This window comes from Larimichthys crocea, chromosome X, assembly GCF_000972845.2.
Source record: "Larimichthys crocea isolate SSNF chromosome X, L_crocea_2.0, whole genome shotgun sequence".
NCBI lineage: Eukaryota > Metazoa > Chordata > Actinopteri > Sciaenidae > Larimichthys > Larimichthys crocea.
Genome location: NC_040020.1, coordinates 32439906 through 32456790, shown reverse-complemented (window position 1 = coordinate 32456790; position 16885 = coordinate 32439906). Strand labels below are relative to the sequence as shown.

The window sequence follows — 16885 nt, the reverse complement described above, 5'->3', positions numbered from 1 at the left end:
TGCCATGGTTGTACTTCCACATAAACATAATTTTACACAAATCATTTCTAATGTTTGTCACAGAGTCAGCAATCTACATCTGGGCCAACTGGCAAGATGACATAATAATCTTTGAGTTATAACTTGAAGTTGTTTGGCTAGGCAGTTTTCTACTCCTTTTGCATGTATCCACTCAGCACTGCACTATAACCATGGCCTTGGCATGAATATTTCATCTGATTTTTTTTTATTAATTTAATTACCTGATTATCCATTTATGGATATTGTTTTTTGTGATATTTATCTTTTTCACTTATTGATTGCCTGTGAGATCAGAAAACAGCTGAGAGTGGGCCACTAATTGAAATTATTTTGTCAAACTTATTTTTAGCATGCAGTAATGTATAAACTCACACTCACATTACATAATTTAATATTGTGTGATGTGGGTGGTGTTTCATATTTGCATATTTGCACCATATATACACTATAACACACATTAGAAGAGCTGAAGTTATTAGTTAGTTATTTTAACCATAATTTGATGGGTTAAAATAACTAATATTTCACATATTTGAACATACACTCATATGTAGCCACTACAATAATATATCTGCATATTTTCTTCAGGCCATTGAAACAAAGGAGAGTCCTTAATGTTGTGGTCTCCTTTCTACTTCACTGTTGTTCAGCGGTCACTAAACAACTCTCAGAATTCCTCTTACAGAACAATCTTTTTCATCTGAATCAATCTGGTTTCAAGAGCGGTCACTCAACCGAAACAGCTCTGTTGTCTGTAACAGAAACTAAAAGAAACCAGAGCAGCAGCACAGTCCTCTGTCCTCATTCTGCTGGACTTATCAGCTACCTTTGACACAGACTCACACAGTTAACCATCGCATCCTCCTCTCTACTCTCTCTAACATGGGCATCTCTGGTTTGGCTCTTCCCTGGCTTAAATCCTGTCTCACAGGGTGCTCGTTCAGTGTATCCTGGTTTAGATAGTCATCCATACCTCATCACACCTCACCACCGGGGTGCCCCAGGGCTCAATGCTGGGGCCCCGCATGGATGAAGGCACACCATCTCCAGCTGAACCTCTAAAACTGAACTGCTGCTCCTCTCAGCTAAACATACTAGTATACACCATGACATCAACATCAAAACTGACTCCCTATGTCTCGCCCACACCAGGATAGTGAGAAACTTAGGGGTCATGACTAATGACCAACTTACTTTCCATAATTACGTTGCCTCAGTTGTCCAATTGTGCCACTTTACACTGATCCAATGTGCTACACAACTATTAATACTGGCTGTGGTCAACTCACGGCTTGATTACTGTAACACCCTCCTGACAGACCTGCCAACCTGCACAGTGAAACCTCTCCAGATGATCCAGAACGCAGCATTGCACCTGGTTTTAAATTAACCCAAAAGGTCACATGTTACCCCGCTGCTCATCAAGCTCCACTGGCTACCCGTAGCCACATTAAATGACACACTAAGATGACACATTAGATGACACACTAAATGACAAATGTAAATGTAACATCATGTCCTCTTTCTATTTTTTTCTGGGTAGTTTCAGCAAGAGTCACCACCTTACTTAAAACAGTATTAAAATCATATCCACAGCTGATGGAATGGATAAGATATGTATAATGTCCCTGACTAAATTTCTTTAGTTTTAAGTGTGAGGTTAGACAGGGCACTAAACCCACAATGCAGACAGCAGGCAGGTATAGACTTAGAAAGTTTCTTCACAAAAAAGGTGCGACAAAAATATCACAACACAGGAGGAGGTGGGTGATGATGGAAGATATCCAGGGCAGGAGGGTGAAGACTGGAGAACAAACAAAGGCAGGCTGAGTGTGGGAAGGCTGGATGACCAAGCAGACGGAAGAGCATCAAGGCAGGGATCAAAAAATACAACAACCAAAAAAAAATCTTCAAAAATATTTCTTAGAGCTAGATGTAGCAATGTTACCTCAGCGAACAAACCATAGTATACTGTGACACCATGTGACCAGTGATGCTAAGGTCTCTCATGGAGTGTGTTAGAAGACTGCCACAGCAGATTTAAGGCTGTTAGAGATGTGAAGAGGGGAGGCGAGGGAGAAGCAGACAATAACTTAAAAAACAGGTGTGGTTCAGTAAAATGAAATTTCTCCTACATAGAAAACAGGCTGATGCAATGCTTAACAAGGAATAACACCAGGGCTGGCCGCTGGCATAAACACTCTATGCGGTTGTTTAGGGCCACAACCACTAGAGGGGGCCACACGGTCAGTGTGTTATTGGATTTTTTGACCCTCTCTTTATTTCAACATATACTACAATGACGGTAACAATTAAATTTACAATCAATTTAAACAGACGTATTAGTACAGGGGTGAAAAATAAACAAACAAACAAACAGTAAAGTTTGTTTGTTTGTGACCGCTCCCTCCTCCGTGCGTAACCATGGTGACAACGCAGCCGCAACGGTCGGCAACCGCGGCATCGTGGGTATCGTTATTTCGTTGATGTGGGAAATTAACAACACTACAATGTCCCTAAAAGAAAGTTTAGGAGTGGTGCAGAAGGACGGAGAAAAAGAAAAATCGAGACGGAAAGAAGATCACAAGATAAAGGTATGTTATAATGTGACTGTTTAATTCATTTCATTTCAATCAGATTAAATAATCTGCCGCGCAGCATTGCTGTTATTGTAAAAATAGCATGAGAGCATAATGAGAGCACTTTCACGTTGTATCCGACACATCGCAACACAGCAGGGGCCAGGGGGTTATTGAACTTAATAATAAACTAGCTGGTAAACTAGTCGGGCTCTGTGACTGCATGTCATGTCAGAGAAATGTGAAAAATAGACAGGAAAACAGCTTTGAATGAAGAATAGACTATGAACAGACTTACAAGCAGTTCAAAAACAGTATGTTTCAAATAAGCACAAATCCTATCCTGATATTATATAGTCAATCAATCCATTTTATTTTAGGATGCAGAAGCACTCTGTTATGTATTATTTAGCCCGCACTACACTTGATATGAGAAAAGATTAACTATAACAGTATTTAACATCTGTGTATAATGTAAATGTTTCTTTTGCCTTGTTGGTATAAGTAGTTTTCATTTTTCTATGTTTTGAAGCAACAATACCAGAGGCCAAGCATGAACATGAGTAGGAGTCTAGTTTTACTTGTAAACTAGCTACTAATGTTTTATTGCAACATTAAATCTGTGTTTTGATATATTATTTTAATACAGAACATATTAAATGTCCAAATTGGCCCAAATAGTTTCAGGCTATCCATTTGCTTTCCAAGCTATGTTAAATTGTATTTTTGTATCTCATACAAACATACATCTCATTTGGACATATTTGGACAATCAGCTAATTTGTATATTTCACTGAGAAAATTGCATTTGTTGTGTGGTTAATAAATACATATGGAAGATACATATGACATACCTATGTCATATCTTCCAGCCTATATGTAAAAATAATAATAATCTAATGTATTATCTTTTCAGGGGCATTATTGAAATACTTTGGACAGACCTCTGCTACACCAGGTCTCATTATTTATATTATCATCTTCATTATTTATTATTTTGAATATTTCTCTCTCTTATTAATCATTGCTATTTTTCAAAATATTTTAGTTTTTATTGGTGTTTATTTGTCATTGTTGTTACTTTGTTACATGCAAGTTAGTTATTTTTCATTATTCAGAATACTTTCAATTGTCTTAGCCTCTCATATTTTAATATACCGATACATTGTTCTAAAATAAAGTTTGTTTGTTGTTAAAGTGTCATTCAGTTACGAGCAGTGCATGTGATTTGGTGGTTGCCTTGTGAGTGTTTTGGGGCCACACACAAAGTCTTGCTTAGGGCCACCAAAATCCTAGGGCCGGCCCTGAATAACACAACGCAGCCAAAAGCTCTATATTTAGCTTCACTGATAGCTTATTATCCTTCATGCATATCCTTTAGACACTGTTATTTACTTCATTATATGAAGCATGGATCCCCATATTTGTCATCGTTTGTAGCTTGTTATTCTATGATTAATTTAATTCCAGACCAACTGAGACTACCCACAAGAAACCTGTGAAACAAAGTAAGAAATATGGACATATTTAACTTGATTTATACCAAAATCATGACAAACTACACGGGAGAGGGAAAATTAAATGTCAGTTATCATTTAACAGTGCAGTATTCAGTGTCAGCATGTGTTGAAGCTTCCTCAACACCAAAGCTGCCACATTATAAATAATGAATAAATGTGCTGACTCATTGATCCACATTACAGGATCTGGAACTATGTGGTAAAGTCAAATATGTTTTATATTTCAAATGCTCCCAAACACAGACTTAATAATTGCACATGTGAACATTTGTAACAGCAGGAAGAAGTTACATGACCTGAAATAAACATGATGTGGGATTCTTTATTTCCCTGTTTAACTTATTGAATGCTGAATGATGTCAGGCAGGTCAAATTTGCTCTACATGTATTGATCATATAATACAAATGTACCTGAACTACAGTTCGGTCCATATATACAGTATTTGGACACTAAGACAAGTTTGTTATTTTGATTGTTAACCAAAATATATTCAAGTTTTAGTTAAATGATGAATATGGGCTTAAAGTGCAGTCTCTCAGACAATGATCCAAAACATTTTTAAGACAGAAGTTCAATATTATGCAATGACCAAGTCAATCATCTGACCTCAACCTGATCAAGTATTCATTTCAACTGCTGAAGACAAAATTTCAAAATCACAAAGTTCAACCCAGCATTTGATGTTGTCCATGTATTCCAGACATTAAACAGTCATTGTCTGCAAAGGATTCTCTATGAAGTATTTAAAATGAACATTTTATTTACAGTTGTTTTATTTCAAATCCACTTATGTAATACTGGTACAGCTGGAAGCTTGAGTCACAGCAGCTGGGCGCTCACTAACTTTGCAGCGTGTGCTGTCACTGTCAGTGAGCTGACAGTTGTTGTTATGATTACTGCGCACGCCCCTGGAACCATGGCCGCTGCCCGTTTAAGAGAGTCCTGCGCAGCAGCGCGTCGCGGCACTCTCTCCACGGGAGAGAAAACACTCAAATCTGGAGCACCACACAAAACTACCAGCTCCAATTGTCATTTGTTAGCAACAAAGATGACAGCGACCATTATCCCACCTTTCTTTGAACGCAGAGAAGTCTCCAACGAGGTAAAGGACTGTTTCTGTTCGGAAACGGCATGCTAACATTAGCCTAGCCGTTTCTCTTGCCATAAGTTTGTTGTGAGTTTTGGAGAAGTAACCACGGGTCATCCGCACAGGTGTGGAGGAGTTCCTGTAAGCTGCACGTCTCTGAAACTCTTTGAACGACACGCAGCTTGTGTGGAGCAGCTAACTTTGATCCGTGCTGTGTTCTCTGCTGCTGGCTAACGTGTACATGTTGACGGTAACGGTGTGACGCACGCAGACAAGTCGTCAGAGCTGAAACTTAAACTGTAAAATCAAAAAGCCAAATGTGAGCAGGTTAAACACAAAAGTCTTCCAGTGTGTCCCCACACGCTGGGAACGCGTTGGCCGGCGGCAGCTTGTAGCTCTCAGTCAGTGTGTGTGTGAACTGGGTCTGAGTTACTGGTTAGCCACATTGTGCTGTCACATTCTAAAACAGTGAAGTCATTAAATGACAACACGCTGTGTCATGTTAACCAGCGTGAGCTGTGGAAGACAGACGAGCTGTGGCCTGAACAACCCGGACTGTTGTGTGTTATTGAACAGTGCTGTGTTAAAGTGCTGTGTGCTCAGTGTGTCTGTAACATGCCTGATTTTAGTGTGTACAGTAAGTTTACACACTGTGACAGGTTGATCATTTACACTTAACATTTCAGATTCTGCTGATGGGTGATGGTTTCTATGGTATGTTGCAGAATTTGGAAGTTACTCGGGCTGAATCAGGCCACATCGGAGTTTACACTATGTCACTATGTGATGAGACACATCCAAAACACATCCTCATACCATGCTAGACAACTCATGACTAAATGCTGATGTAGAACACACACACACACACACACACACACACACACACCCCGATGAGCACGGATGAAGGTGTGTGCTTGTTGACCTGACTGCTCACTTTTCTAACTTCCACATGGTTCTCGTTACAGAACAATAAGATGTTGAACTACAGCAACAGCCACAGTCTTGGTGAAGCTCAGTTGACGCCTGTCACATATTCCAGTACCACCTCCTTTTCCGGTGCCCCCACTGTGCTGGACAGGAAGTTGGTGGGGGCCCCCTCTGCAGGAGGCCTGTTTCAGCGGAGTCACTCAGTCAGCCTCCCCGCTGCAAAGTTCAGTCAGTTTGATAACAGCCTTAAAACCGACCCCTGTGTCATGATGGGCAGTAGCAACAAGGAGAACCGTTACTGTGAGCACTCCTACTCAGAGCTGGGGGACCAGCTGGGCTCCGGTGGTCAGGTGTGTGTGGGTGGAAGCAGCCAAGTCAACTCCAGCCGCTATAAGACAGAGCTGTGCAGGCCCTTTGAAGAGAATGGCACCTGTAAGTACGGTGATAAGTGCCAGTTCGCCCACGGTATGCAAGAGTTGCGCAGCCTGAACCGCCACCCCAAATACAAGACGGAGCTGTGCCGCACCTTCCACAGCTCCGGGTACTGTCCGTACGGCCCCCGCTGCAACTTCATCCACAACGCAGAGGAGCGCCGCGGGCCGCCTCCCCTCTCATTCTTGAACAAGATGGACAGCCCTCGGTTGAAGCAAAACATCAGCTTCACAGGCTTCCCCAGCTGTGGTGGCCTGCAGGACAGCCCCACCTCCATCACACCTCCACCCATATTCTCCGCCAAAGATTTCACAGAGTGCCAGAACAACCCTTTCACTTTCTCCAGTCAGGACCTTGGCAGTCTGTTCAGCCCTAGCCTGGGCACAGTCGGGTCTGAGTCTCAGGGTCCAGCCCTGTCTACCCCGACCATACCTAGCTTCTTCCAGCCCATGCTAGAGAGCCCCCCCAGCCTCGCAGACTCTCTGTCCGACCAGGAGGGATACCAGAGCAGCCTGGGCAGTCACAGCAGCTCTGAGTCTTCCCTCCTGGATGCCTCCCGCCGCCTCCCAATCTTCAGCAGGCTCTCCATCAATGATGAGTAAAGAGAGAAATTTCCCCTCCTCTGTTGTAGCCAGTGAGTCACATAAACCCCTCCACCCTGATTATGTCTCTTTAACATGTTGAAGAGTATGATCAACAAATTCACACTGAAATGAAGAGATCACATTATGAGGTTGAATAGAACATATTATTGAGCCGTATGTGTGTGTGTGAGATCAGTACAGTGTGTCTCTGTGCTGTACTCAGTGTGTTGCAGTATTGTGTATGTACAGACAGCCATTGTTATCGATTGCCTGTGCCACAGCCTTTACACCTCTGAGAGACTGTGAGTCTGCCTTCAGCCTGGAAGTGTTGTCAGTAGACGGTAAGATTCTAACGTGCCTTGGAGCTTGGAGATGACTCGCATGAAGTCAGCACTAAGCCCACTTTCTTTTTCACTTGCAATCATGCCCAATTTCCTGTTCCTTCACTTAAAGAGGCCCACTGACTGTTTCCATGGCTCAGGCCAAGTGTCTTGTTTCATTGAATTGGTTCTGATTATGTGAGTGAAAAAATCTCAGCAGTCATTTTGAAACATTTAAAAGAGACCAAATTAGACAAAGCAGAAGAAAGCAAATGTTCTCACTCGTGTTCTCTCACTGATGACACTTGTTGTGCGTGGAGATCTCTGTCTGATTTGTCTGAGTTCCAGTGCTAGTTGCTCAAGTGTTTGTTTTATTCCACATTTCAGCAGGTTCCTCGATTTTGAAATGTTCATACTAAGTTTTGATCTTTTGAACATTATTCACACACTATTATTATTATTATTATTATTATTATTATTCTTATTATTATTATTATTATTGCTGAGTTTATTTCCATAGGCCTCAGAGTCAGGTCTTTGGTGTCACTGGTTATTTATCAGAATGTATTTATTGTTGATCTTAAGCATTTTTATTTAGTATTTATCCGGTAAATGAAACAATAGAATCTAATTTTTCTTCTATGTTCATTTCAAGATGTTTTTTTTTTTCACAGTTAATATATTCTACATATTTTGTAACACTTGATTTCTGCTGAAAGTTAATTTAAAACCAAGTTTATTTATTGTTTGCCCGTCCAACGCGGTGGACAGCACCTCAAGAATCTGCTGTAGTCTTACAGCTCAAGGGGCAAAGTTAATGCTCCAGTGCATGCAGGGGGTTTCCCTGCTGCAGCTGCATTAATGAAGATGAAATTATTAAAAGTTCATACAGTAGTCACATACTAACAAGTAACTCGTGGTTGATTGAGGAATTGGCACTCGGGTTGCAGGTGGTGCTGGTTTAACAGGGTTCTTATGGTGTGTCTGTTTGTGTCTGAAGTGCCACCGTACATACATGGCTGTATTTATTTGCACTTCAAACCAATTTTAAAGCCTGTCAACACCAAAAAAGGAAATGTTTCAGTATATCTTCAGAGTTGTTTTGTTTTTATTATCCTTCAAGTTCACCAACGCTCCAGAATTTGATTGAATCCAAAGTGTTCCAAGCTCAAAATGTAGAAGCAGAAGTTGTTAAACCTGTTTAAATCTCCCACCTGCACCTTGCACAATGTCACATTTCCATTTCCAGATGTTGCCAGTTAATTGTCGCCTGGCCTCTCAGCCGTGCTGCAGTTGTAGGCAGCGTTCTCGTCATGTATCGGTGTCTCTCAATGGGATGAAGTTTGATTTGATTATCAGTGTCACTGAATCCGTTTTACTCTGTGACAAAAGCATTATATGCTCTTATTTTGAAAAGATGATGATGGAAGTGTGTTTTCCTCAGTGACATGCACACACTCACCAGCACTTTGAGTCTTGTTGATGTAAAGGTTGTTTTTGACCATAAAGTGCCTATGAATACATTCCTTGTTTCCAGATGTTGTGCCTTCATATTTTTCTAGAACAGGCCTGAATGTCTGTGTAGGTTAACAGAGATTAACAGGACTGTCACATGAAAAACAACTGTTGAATGTATTCGCCAGCAGCCGTTGCTGTTACTACAGTAATTATTTTGTTTATGGTCTATTTTGTATGGCCGCAGTTAAATCAATAAAATATGTATTTATATTGAATGTGTGAGTCCCTCAAAGTCATTCTTTTACGTTCTGTGTAGAGCTCTAATGAGGTACATTACACAAAAACTCCTGGCGTATCTTATCAAGATGATTAAGTGAAAATGAAAGTGACACTCGATCCATTGAACACATGAACATCAGGTTCCACTCAGCCTTTGATTCCAACTGTGCATATAGAGATTACAGCTGATAAATAACAATCAAACGACATTTATGCTGCATATCCAACATTGTGTGTGGGAAATAAACAGATACACCCAGTCAGTTCATCTATTCCATCCTAGCTGATAGCATCAGGCTGAAGTTACATGTGTGACTTTAAATAAATCCAACGGGTCCATCAGTGATTAGAGACCATATCATCACCACGACCACCATACAAACTGTCAGTCAGGACTTCCTTTATGACCGAACATGAACAGATGTAAAATAAATAAACGATGCAGTAATGTTTCCAGTCACGATACTTTCTGTTCCTGCTCCTCCAGTTAAATTTAATCAGAATTGTTTCTTTAAGAAATAAAGTTGTTTCTGAGCATTCTTTACCAGGGTGGATATGTGAGATGAATACAGATGCTTTCATACAGACCACAGGCCTCAGTGAACGCCTTCACTGTCAGCACAACTCAAGCCAACTGAACACCTGTAGGAGATTTTGGAGCGACCTGTTCGACAGTGCTCTTCACCATGAGAAGAATAGGAATGGGAAAACCTTTGGGACTGTGACAGGGAGCACTGAAGCTGTTCTGGACGATCATGGTGGAACAACAACTTCCTGCCTAGCTTATGCCTGGCTGTGGGCTGTATGGCAACAGCTGTGTTTGAAGCTGTGGTTTTGGCTGTCATCGCAGCTCTGGATGTTGCTATGGTCACCGTTCACAGCATCTGAGATGGTGTCACTGCTACTACAAGAGCCATAACTATAGGCGTGTCTGTGAGTTATTGTAGTTAACTGGATTTGTTTAGTTTCTTGAAGACCACCAGCTGCAAACGTCCAAATGCCTACAATAACATTCAACGCATTATCATAGTCATAATTCAGACTCAGAAGTAAGGATGTGTTACAGACTGTGACCTGCAAGAACAGGTCAGTCCTCTGGGTCTGTTTAGTGTCAAGCCAGCATACATCTAAAGCTCTCTGCATGCACACACAGACACACACACACACACTGTCACCTTCACTGGCTGTACATAAACATTTGCAGTGAGTTCATGACTGTGTGTGTCCTTTGGTCAGAAAAACCAGGAGGAACCACCAGAAATAACATCATTGTTCAGCTTATTGTCAAACTTCCCCTGAAGGCTCATGGGCCATGGGAACACAAGTCATGGGAACTGGTGCCATGGTAACAGCCCGTCAGAGCCTTAAAAACCTGCAGGACTGACGGGTTATGTTCAGTCCTGAGCTTTAGTAGCTGAGTCAGGCTGCTGTATGCTGAAGCAAAAAGAAAGAAAGAAGATATTTCCCATCTAGTTTAGTCAGCTACCAGCACTGCCTGTTTCAATGAAAACTAAACAGACCACATCCACATTCTGTTCAGTCTGATTGAGTCAGGTCTAAAGTTGTCTGGACCAGTTGCTTCCAGTTTGGTTCCAGTTTTGTTGGGTACACCTCCTTGAACTAACAGTTAGAGAGAAAAATTATTCACTTTTATATTCAGCTCTTTGAACATACAAAGGCTTGTATGACTTCTGTTATCACGCTGGTCTGCAGTCAGCGGCTCTGAATGAACTCTATTGGCTGACTGTAGCTCAGCCCTTTAAGTCTTCACTCTGCTCTGTGTCCACACCCACGCATGAGCTGATAACATGTTAATAGAAAACAAACCTGCCTGTTTGGCCGAGCTCAGCCTGAGGTTTATCACCACACTGATTCATTAAATGGTTCAATGCACACAGAGCATCAGTGGGTTCTCTTCTGAAACTTTTATCGTCAAACAGGATGAACACTCCTATTATTTCAAACCACTGTAGGGCATGTTGAAGCGCTGAGCCTCTATGTATTTTATCTGTATTAAAGTATTTATATTAATTGAAGTGGTTAATCTATATTCACTGAAGATAGTAACTGAAGTTCCAAACACCTCAGAAACTTTCTAGAGACTTAGTTACTGTAGATTGGATCACCCTGGCCTCCAGCTCCACCGTAGACATCGTCTCTCAAGCGGATGCAGAAAAACTAGTCCACGCATTTGTTACTTCTAGGCTGGACTATTGTAACTCTTTGTTATCAGGCTGCTCTAATAAGTCTCTTTGGACTTTGCAGTTAATTCAGAATGCTGCTGCACGTGTTCTGACAGGAACCAAGATCAGAGATCACATCTCTCCCATTTTGGCTTCCTTGCATTGGCTACCTATTAAATCTAGAATAGAATTTAAAATTCTTCTCCTTACTTACAAAGCTCTTCATGGTCAGGCACCATCGTATCTAAAATAGCTCATAATACCTTACTACCCCTCTAGAGCACTGCGCTCTCAGGACGCTGGGTTCCTTGTGGTTCCTATAGTTTCCAAAAGTAGATTGGGAGCCAGAGCCTTCAGCTATCAGGTTCCTCTTCTGTGGAACAAACTACCATTCTGGGTTTGGGAGGCAGACACTGTCCACCACTGAGCTTGGTTCTGCTTGAGGTTTCTGAACTAGATTTTATCGCCAAACTCACAGTCAGTCATAACTCTGACGACTCATCACATATTTGCCAAACCATAGACACGTGTGAAAGCGTTTTTAATAGTTGCATACATGTGGACCACAGGGCCAAGAAGCAATTTTAAATGATCATGCTGTTGTTTTTTACTTGACCCAAAGACTTGAGGTGAATTGATTGTAAACTGCCTCCCTTAGAAAATACATCTGCCTTCATACATGGTCTCCTTACCTCATTTCTTGGAAAACACACCGTCACCTATGGAACATTCAAATCTTGTCTCTTTGTTTGGTAGATTTCAGTTGACTCTGTGCCCTGAAGAGTCTGAATTGAAGGAAAGTTTTGTTTGTGATCAATAAGAGCCACATCATTGTTTTCAGTCGAGCTTAGCTTACATACTGCAGAAAGTGGGAAAATGACTATAAAAAGTGAAATATCAGTTCTGATGTTTACTGTATAAATCTGTTTGAAGCATGTGTAGAAATAAAAAATGATTTAGGGTAAAAAAACAAACAGAATCTATGAACATGCAAATGTTGGTGATTCTAAAGATTGAACTATTTGACAGGTTTCAAGGTTACACATCACATATGTAGATTTCATTTTGAAGATTAGTCACCAAACTAGTGATGTCATAAATCCTGCAGGTACATCCACGTGTTAAAGTTACTTTACTGATAATCAGGTGTGGTCCTAATCCATCAAATCATGGTTAACCACAGAGTTCTTTCTGTTTCATTGAATGACTCAGCATTTTGCAGGGAAGAAACCACATGAATAACATCAAAAAGTTTTAGAATGTGTGAATCCATTCAGAAATCTGTGTGAAGTTTCTTCAGGATCTCCTCACAGTGTCACAGTAACTCTGATCAAATCTCAGGTGACTCTTGGATGGATTGGTTAGTGGCTTCAAGCTTCAAGATACAATATGCAAATCAGGCAGATTTAGAGTTGTTGGTAGGGATATTTATCATTGTTAATTAAGCTAGTCTTTGCACTGACAAGAGGTGACTCTTCTCTTCAGGAGGTGAAAGAACCAGCATCCTATGGTACACTGGAAAATGATGCCAGAACAAGTTTGAACAGGTGACTGCAGACACTGTCAAAGCTGCTTGTCAAAAGCAGCATCACTTGTCATTCATGCAGATGTAATCCCTGCTCTCTTTGAGGAGAATGATTCACAGGATCTCATGAGACTGCAAAAAGAAGATCCTGCAATGACTGACCTGCAGATTACACAAGAGATTCTTTTGAAGTAGATGTAGTAGATCGATCCTGAAAGAGTGGAGACAGCTTCAGATGAAGTCAGCAGAATGTGAGGGAGAAACCCTATTTCCAACCTGTTCTCATTCCCAACGCGTAAAATACCGACAATTTGTCACTGCCCTAGCTGTCTGATACTGACGCTAACCCCTAAAATACACTGCATGCGGAACGACTCCGGAACAACTCCACCACGGCGGCGGAGCCGTTACGTTTCAATTTTAGTCAATGTGTCAGCTCACACAGTCTCCAGTTTTGCTGCGTCACGAGCCTAGAACAACTGCGGCGACCGGCAGCCCTCCACAACACATACGCAGAGCTTCTGTTTTTCACCGACGCCGGAGCACGGCGCATAAATTCAGCACAGAGCAGATTGTACGGGGAAGGAAATTGGCTACAAAATACAAAATAAAACCCTGGTTGATTTTCAAAATAAAATACTCTGTGTTCACCGCAGATCGAGTTTCATTACAAGAACACGTCATAATGGGCGGGGGCGACGTGAAGTCAACAGGTCAGAGGTTTTCAGGTGTCTTTTCACCCCATTGACCCTATGGATGAGGAGAAGTTGATTCTGGAGGTCCAAAATCAACCTATCATTTATGACACCTCACATCCTTTTATAAGGACACTAGAAAAAAAAAACGGCGTGGAATGCCATTGCAGGAGATAAAGAGACTACAGCCGGCAATATCGCGCGATTATGCGTGAATTGGCGAGATCTTGTGCATTCTTGCAACGCTCTGTGTCCGGCGCATCACAAATGGATTATGTGTGAGTTGGCGGAGTACATTGTCGTTCTGGAGTAGAGCCATTCCTGAGCTGTTCCGCGTGCAGTGTATTTTCTGGGCAAAGGTACCCTTCCGCATCTGTATAAAATGCTCTGGGTTCTCAATTGACTCCAATATAAACCTGTTTGCGGCGGTAAAAGACACTCGGAGCAGAGCTCCAGCCGTCCATTCACTCCAATAATAACACGATCATGGCGATACATGATGCTGCAAGCTACAATCTGATTGGAGAACTGAGGAAGTATTTTTTCACTATTTTAATGATTTCTTTTAATGACATCATCAACATTTCTCAACACAAACACGCCAGAGTGTCACTGATAATTCAACAATAAGATAGCTTCATGCCTGATGAGGACATGGACACCGCCCAGAGTGTGGCAGGACACAGAGAACGGGTGAGAGAGATGGCAGTGAGGATGGCTACAGAGGCTGGCTTGGGCTCTTCTAGCCGCTCCGGAGAGGGAAGGCGGGAAAACGGCAGCTGCCAAGAGCATGGATGTGAGCAGAGAGGTAGAGCCATAGGGTGGCGCCCTCTCACCCACAATGAAAACCCCCAGATATGATGGCAAAGCTGACTGGGAAGCTTTTCATGCACAATTAGGTTAGCTCAAGCTGGCAGGTGGTCCACTGAAGAGAAAGGACTTCAGCTAGCAATGTGCCTTACTGGGGATGCTTTGTCAAGCCTGCTGCTATGATGCATTATTTGGAGCTCTAAAGAGACGGTTTGGACTATGCTCAGCAGCCAGCCTGCTACGGTCTGAGCTGTGCAGCCACCAGCGGTGACCAGGGGAGCCACTGAGAAATCTGGCCAATAATGTTGAAGGTCTGGTTCACTGCACCTATGCTCACATGCCTCCGCCATCCAGAGCAAGTTAGCCCGAGACCATTTCCTCCAGGCCTTGCTGCCAGCCGACCTGCATATCCAGACACTGTTGGCTCCTCCCAGGTCTCTACCACAGGCTTTGGAGCTAGCTATAGAAAGAGAAATGCTGTGTGCTGGTTCCCTGGCAGGCGCACTCAATACAGTGTGGCTGACTCGAATGCAACAGAACCAGTCTGGATGGACAAATTGACACAGTTAGTGCAGGCTGCCACACTGAGAGAGGAACAGAGGGGGAGGCCACGTTCATGGCTCTGCTGGGGATGTGGACAACCTGGCCATCTATTTCGAGACTGCCCCCGCACACCCCAGAATCAGGGAAACGCCTCGGGGACCACATGATCGGGATGATGCGGACCCCTAAACCTGTGTCCTGACCTCTTCCAACAGTGCAACACTCCAACCAAGCAGGGGCAGAGCGACAAGCAGAGGAGCTTGATGGACAGCTGGTATGGCTAGTGGTACTGGGCCGAACCTGGATTGGAGACTGCTGGTACGCGTCAGTAACACGTGAAACTTGTGGACATGGATTCCTCAGCCATCCTGGTGAAACCCAATGTGCTGAGCACTGGGATCTCAGTTTTCCACACTGTAGTGAAACTGCAAACTGTCACCAGAGAATGAGCTCCAATGGTGGGGGAAGCATTAGTGACTCTGGGGTTGGGGAAGAAGTCGGTTCGCTGCCCACTGTGGATTGCGAGCCTGGAGTACTGTATTCTGGGACTGGATGTTCTTGAAGTATTGGACTGAGTTTATTAACACAAGGAAAGGAACACTCACCTTTCCAGATGGACATGTTATCCAGATGCCTAAGCGGTCGTCCCAACCTGGCTGCTCCGTGACCCACACTGTCACAGTTCTAGCAGCTGGGACAACAAACAACATGGCCGTCTGCTGCACCTCCCCCAGTGAACCACCCTTGCCCCCCTTTACCCTGGCCACTGCTGCTTCACACACACATCCACCTTTTCTCTCACCAGCAGATGGGTGTGAGAGAGTCTTAGCCGTAAGGGAAGTTTGGCAGAAAAACTGTGATGGACTGATCCCTAGTGAACAGAGTCTGCTGTGGCAGCTACTGCTCGAGTTCAAGGAGTGTTTCTCATTGTCTGAGGAGGGTGTGGGCCAGACAGACCTGATCCAGCACAACATCGATACTGGAGACTCACAGCCCATCAGAGACCTCGACGCCTCCACCCTAGCCAAGCAGGCTGCGGTAGAAAAAGCCCTCTGAGAGATGCAGCAGGCTGGAGTCATCGACCCCTTCACAAGCTCCTGGGCCTCTCCAGTCGTCATGGTTCCCAAAAAGCTGAAAGAGGATGGGAGGTTTTGTGTGGATTTCAGACCCCTCAATAAGGTGACCAAAAAAGACCCCTACCCTACTCACGCATCGATGAGGCCCTCGACACTGTTGCAGGGTCCCCACCTGACCCCACCCTGCCTTTCATCCTTAACACAGACGCCAGCAACGTGGGCTCATGGGCTGTGCTGGCTCAGGCGACGCCTGGAGGAGAGAGAGTAGTGGCATACTACAGCAGGACATTCAACAAGGTAGAATGTCGCTACTGTGTCACCAGAAGAGAGCTGCTCGCTGTGGTCAGTGCCATACGACATTTCAAGTATTACCTGGGTGGCCTCCACTTCACGGTCAGGACTGACCACTCTGCTTTGCAGTGGTTCATGTTTTTCAGAGAACCAGAAAGTCAGCTGGCACACTAGATTGAAGAGCTACAAGCCTATGACTTCACTGTGGTCCACAGGCCAGGGGCCCAGCATGGGAACGCTGATGCACTTTCCTGCCGCCCCTGCGGCACTGACTCCTGCCAGTACTGTGAGAAAAGAGAGATGCTGGAGGGAGAGCATCTACACTCTGATGTGAAATGTGCGGCTGTGGGGGAAGAGGGGCTGACCACCAGCCAGAGACTGGCAGCTGTGGATAGAGCAGAGTGGGCACACAAACAGGATGATGATCAGACCTGTGCTCTCTTGGGTGGCGGCACAGCGTCAGCCTCCATGGAAGATGTCGCCATGTTTTCACGAGCCACAAATAGACTCTGGTCGATGTTTGGAGCCCTGCGCCTGTGTGATGGAGTGCTACA

General features: G+C 43.4%; 1 protein-coding gene across 2 annotated transcripts; it reads left to right on the top strand.

Moving 5' to 3' along the window:
* Nucleotides 1-4894: 4894 nt before the first annotated feature.
* On the top strand, nt 4895-9204 carry zfp36l1b (zinc finger protein 36, C3H type-like 1b). Of its 2 annotated transcripts, XM_010754916.3 has the most exons (3): nt 4895-5223; nt 5334-5458; nt 6174-9204. In XM_010754916.3, exons 2-3 carry the CDS (start codon nt 5450-5452, stop codon nt 7167-7169), a joined length of 1005 nt encoding a protein of 334 aa, XP_010753218.1. In that variant the 5' UTR covers nt 4895-5223; nt 5334-5449; the 3' UTR covers nt 7170-9204. The 2 variants fall into 2 exon arrangements, with proteins under 2 accessions (XP_010753218.1, XP_010753217.3); XM_010754915.3 differs by lacking the exon at nt 5334-5458 and having other exon boundaries at nt 4900-5223.
* The last annotated feature ends 7681 nt before the right edge of the window (nt 9205-16885 follow it).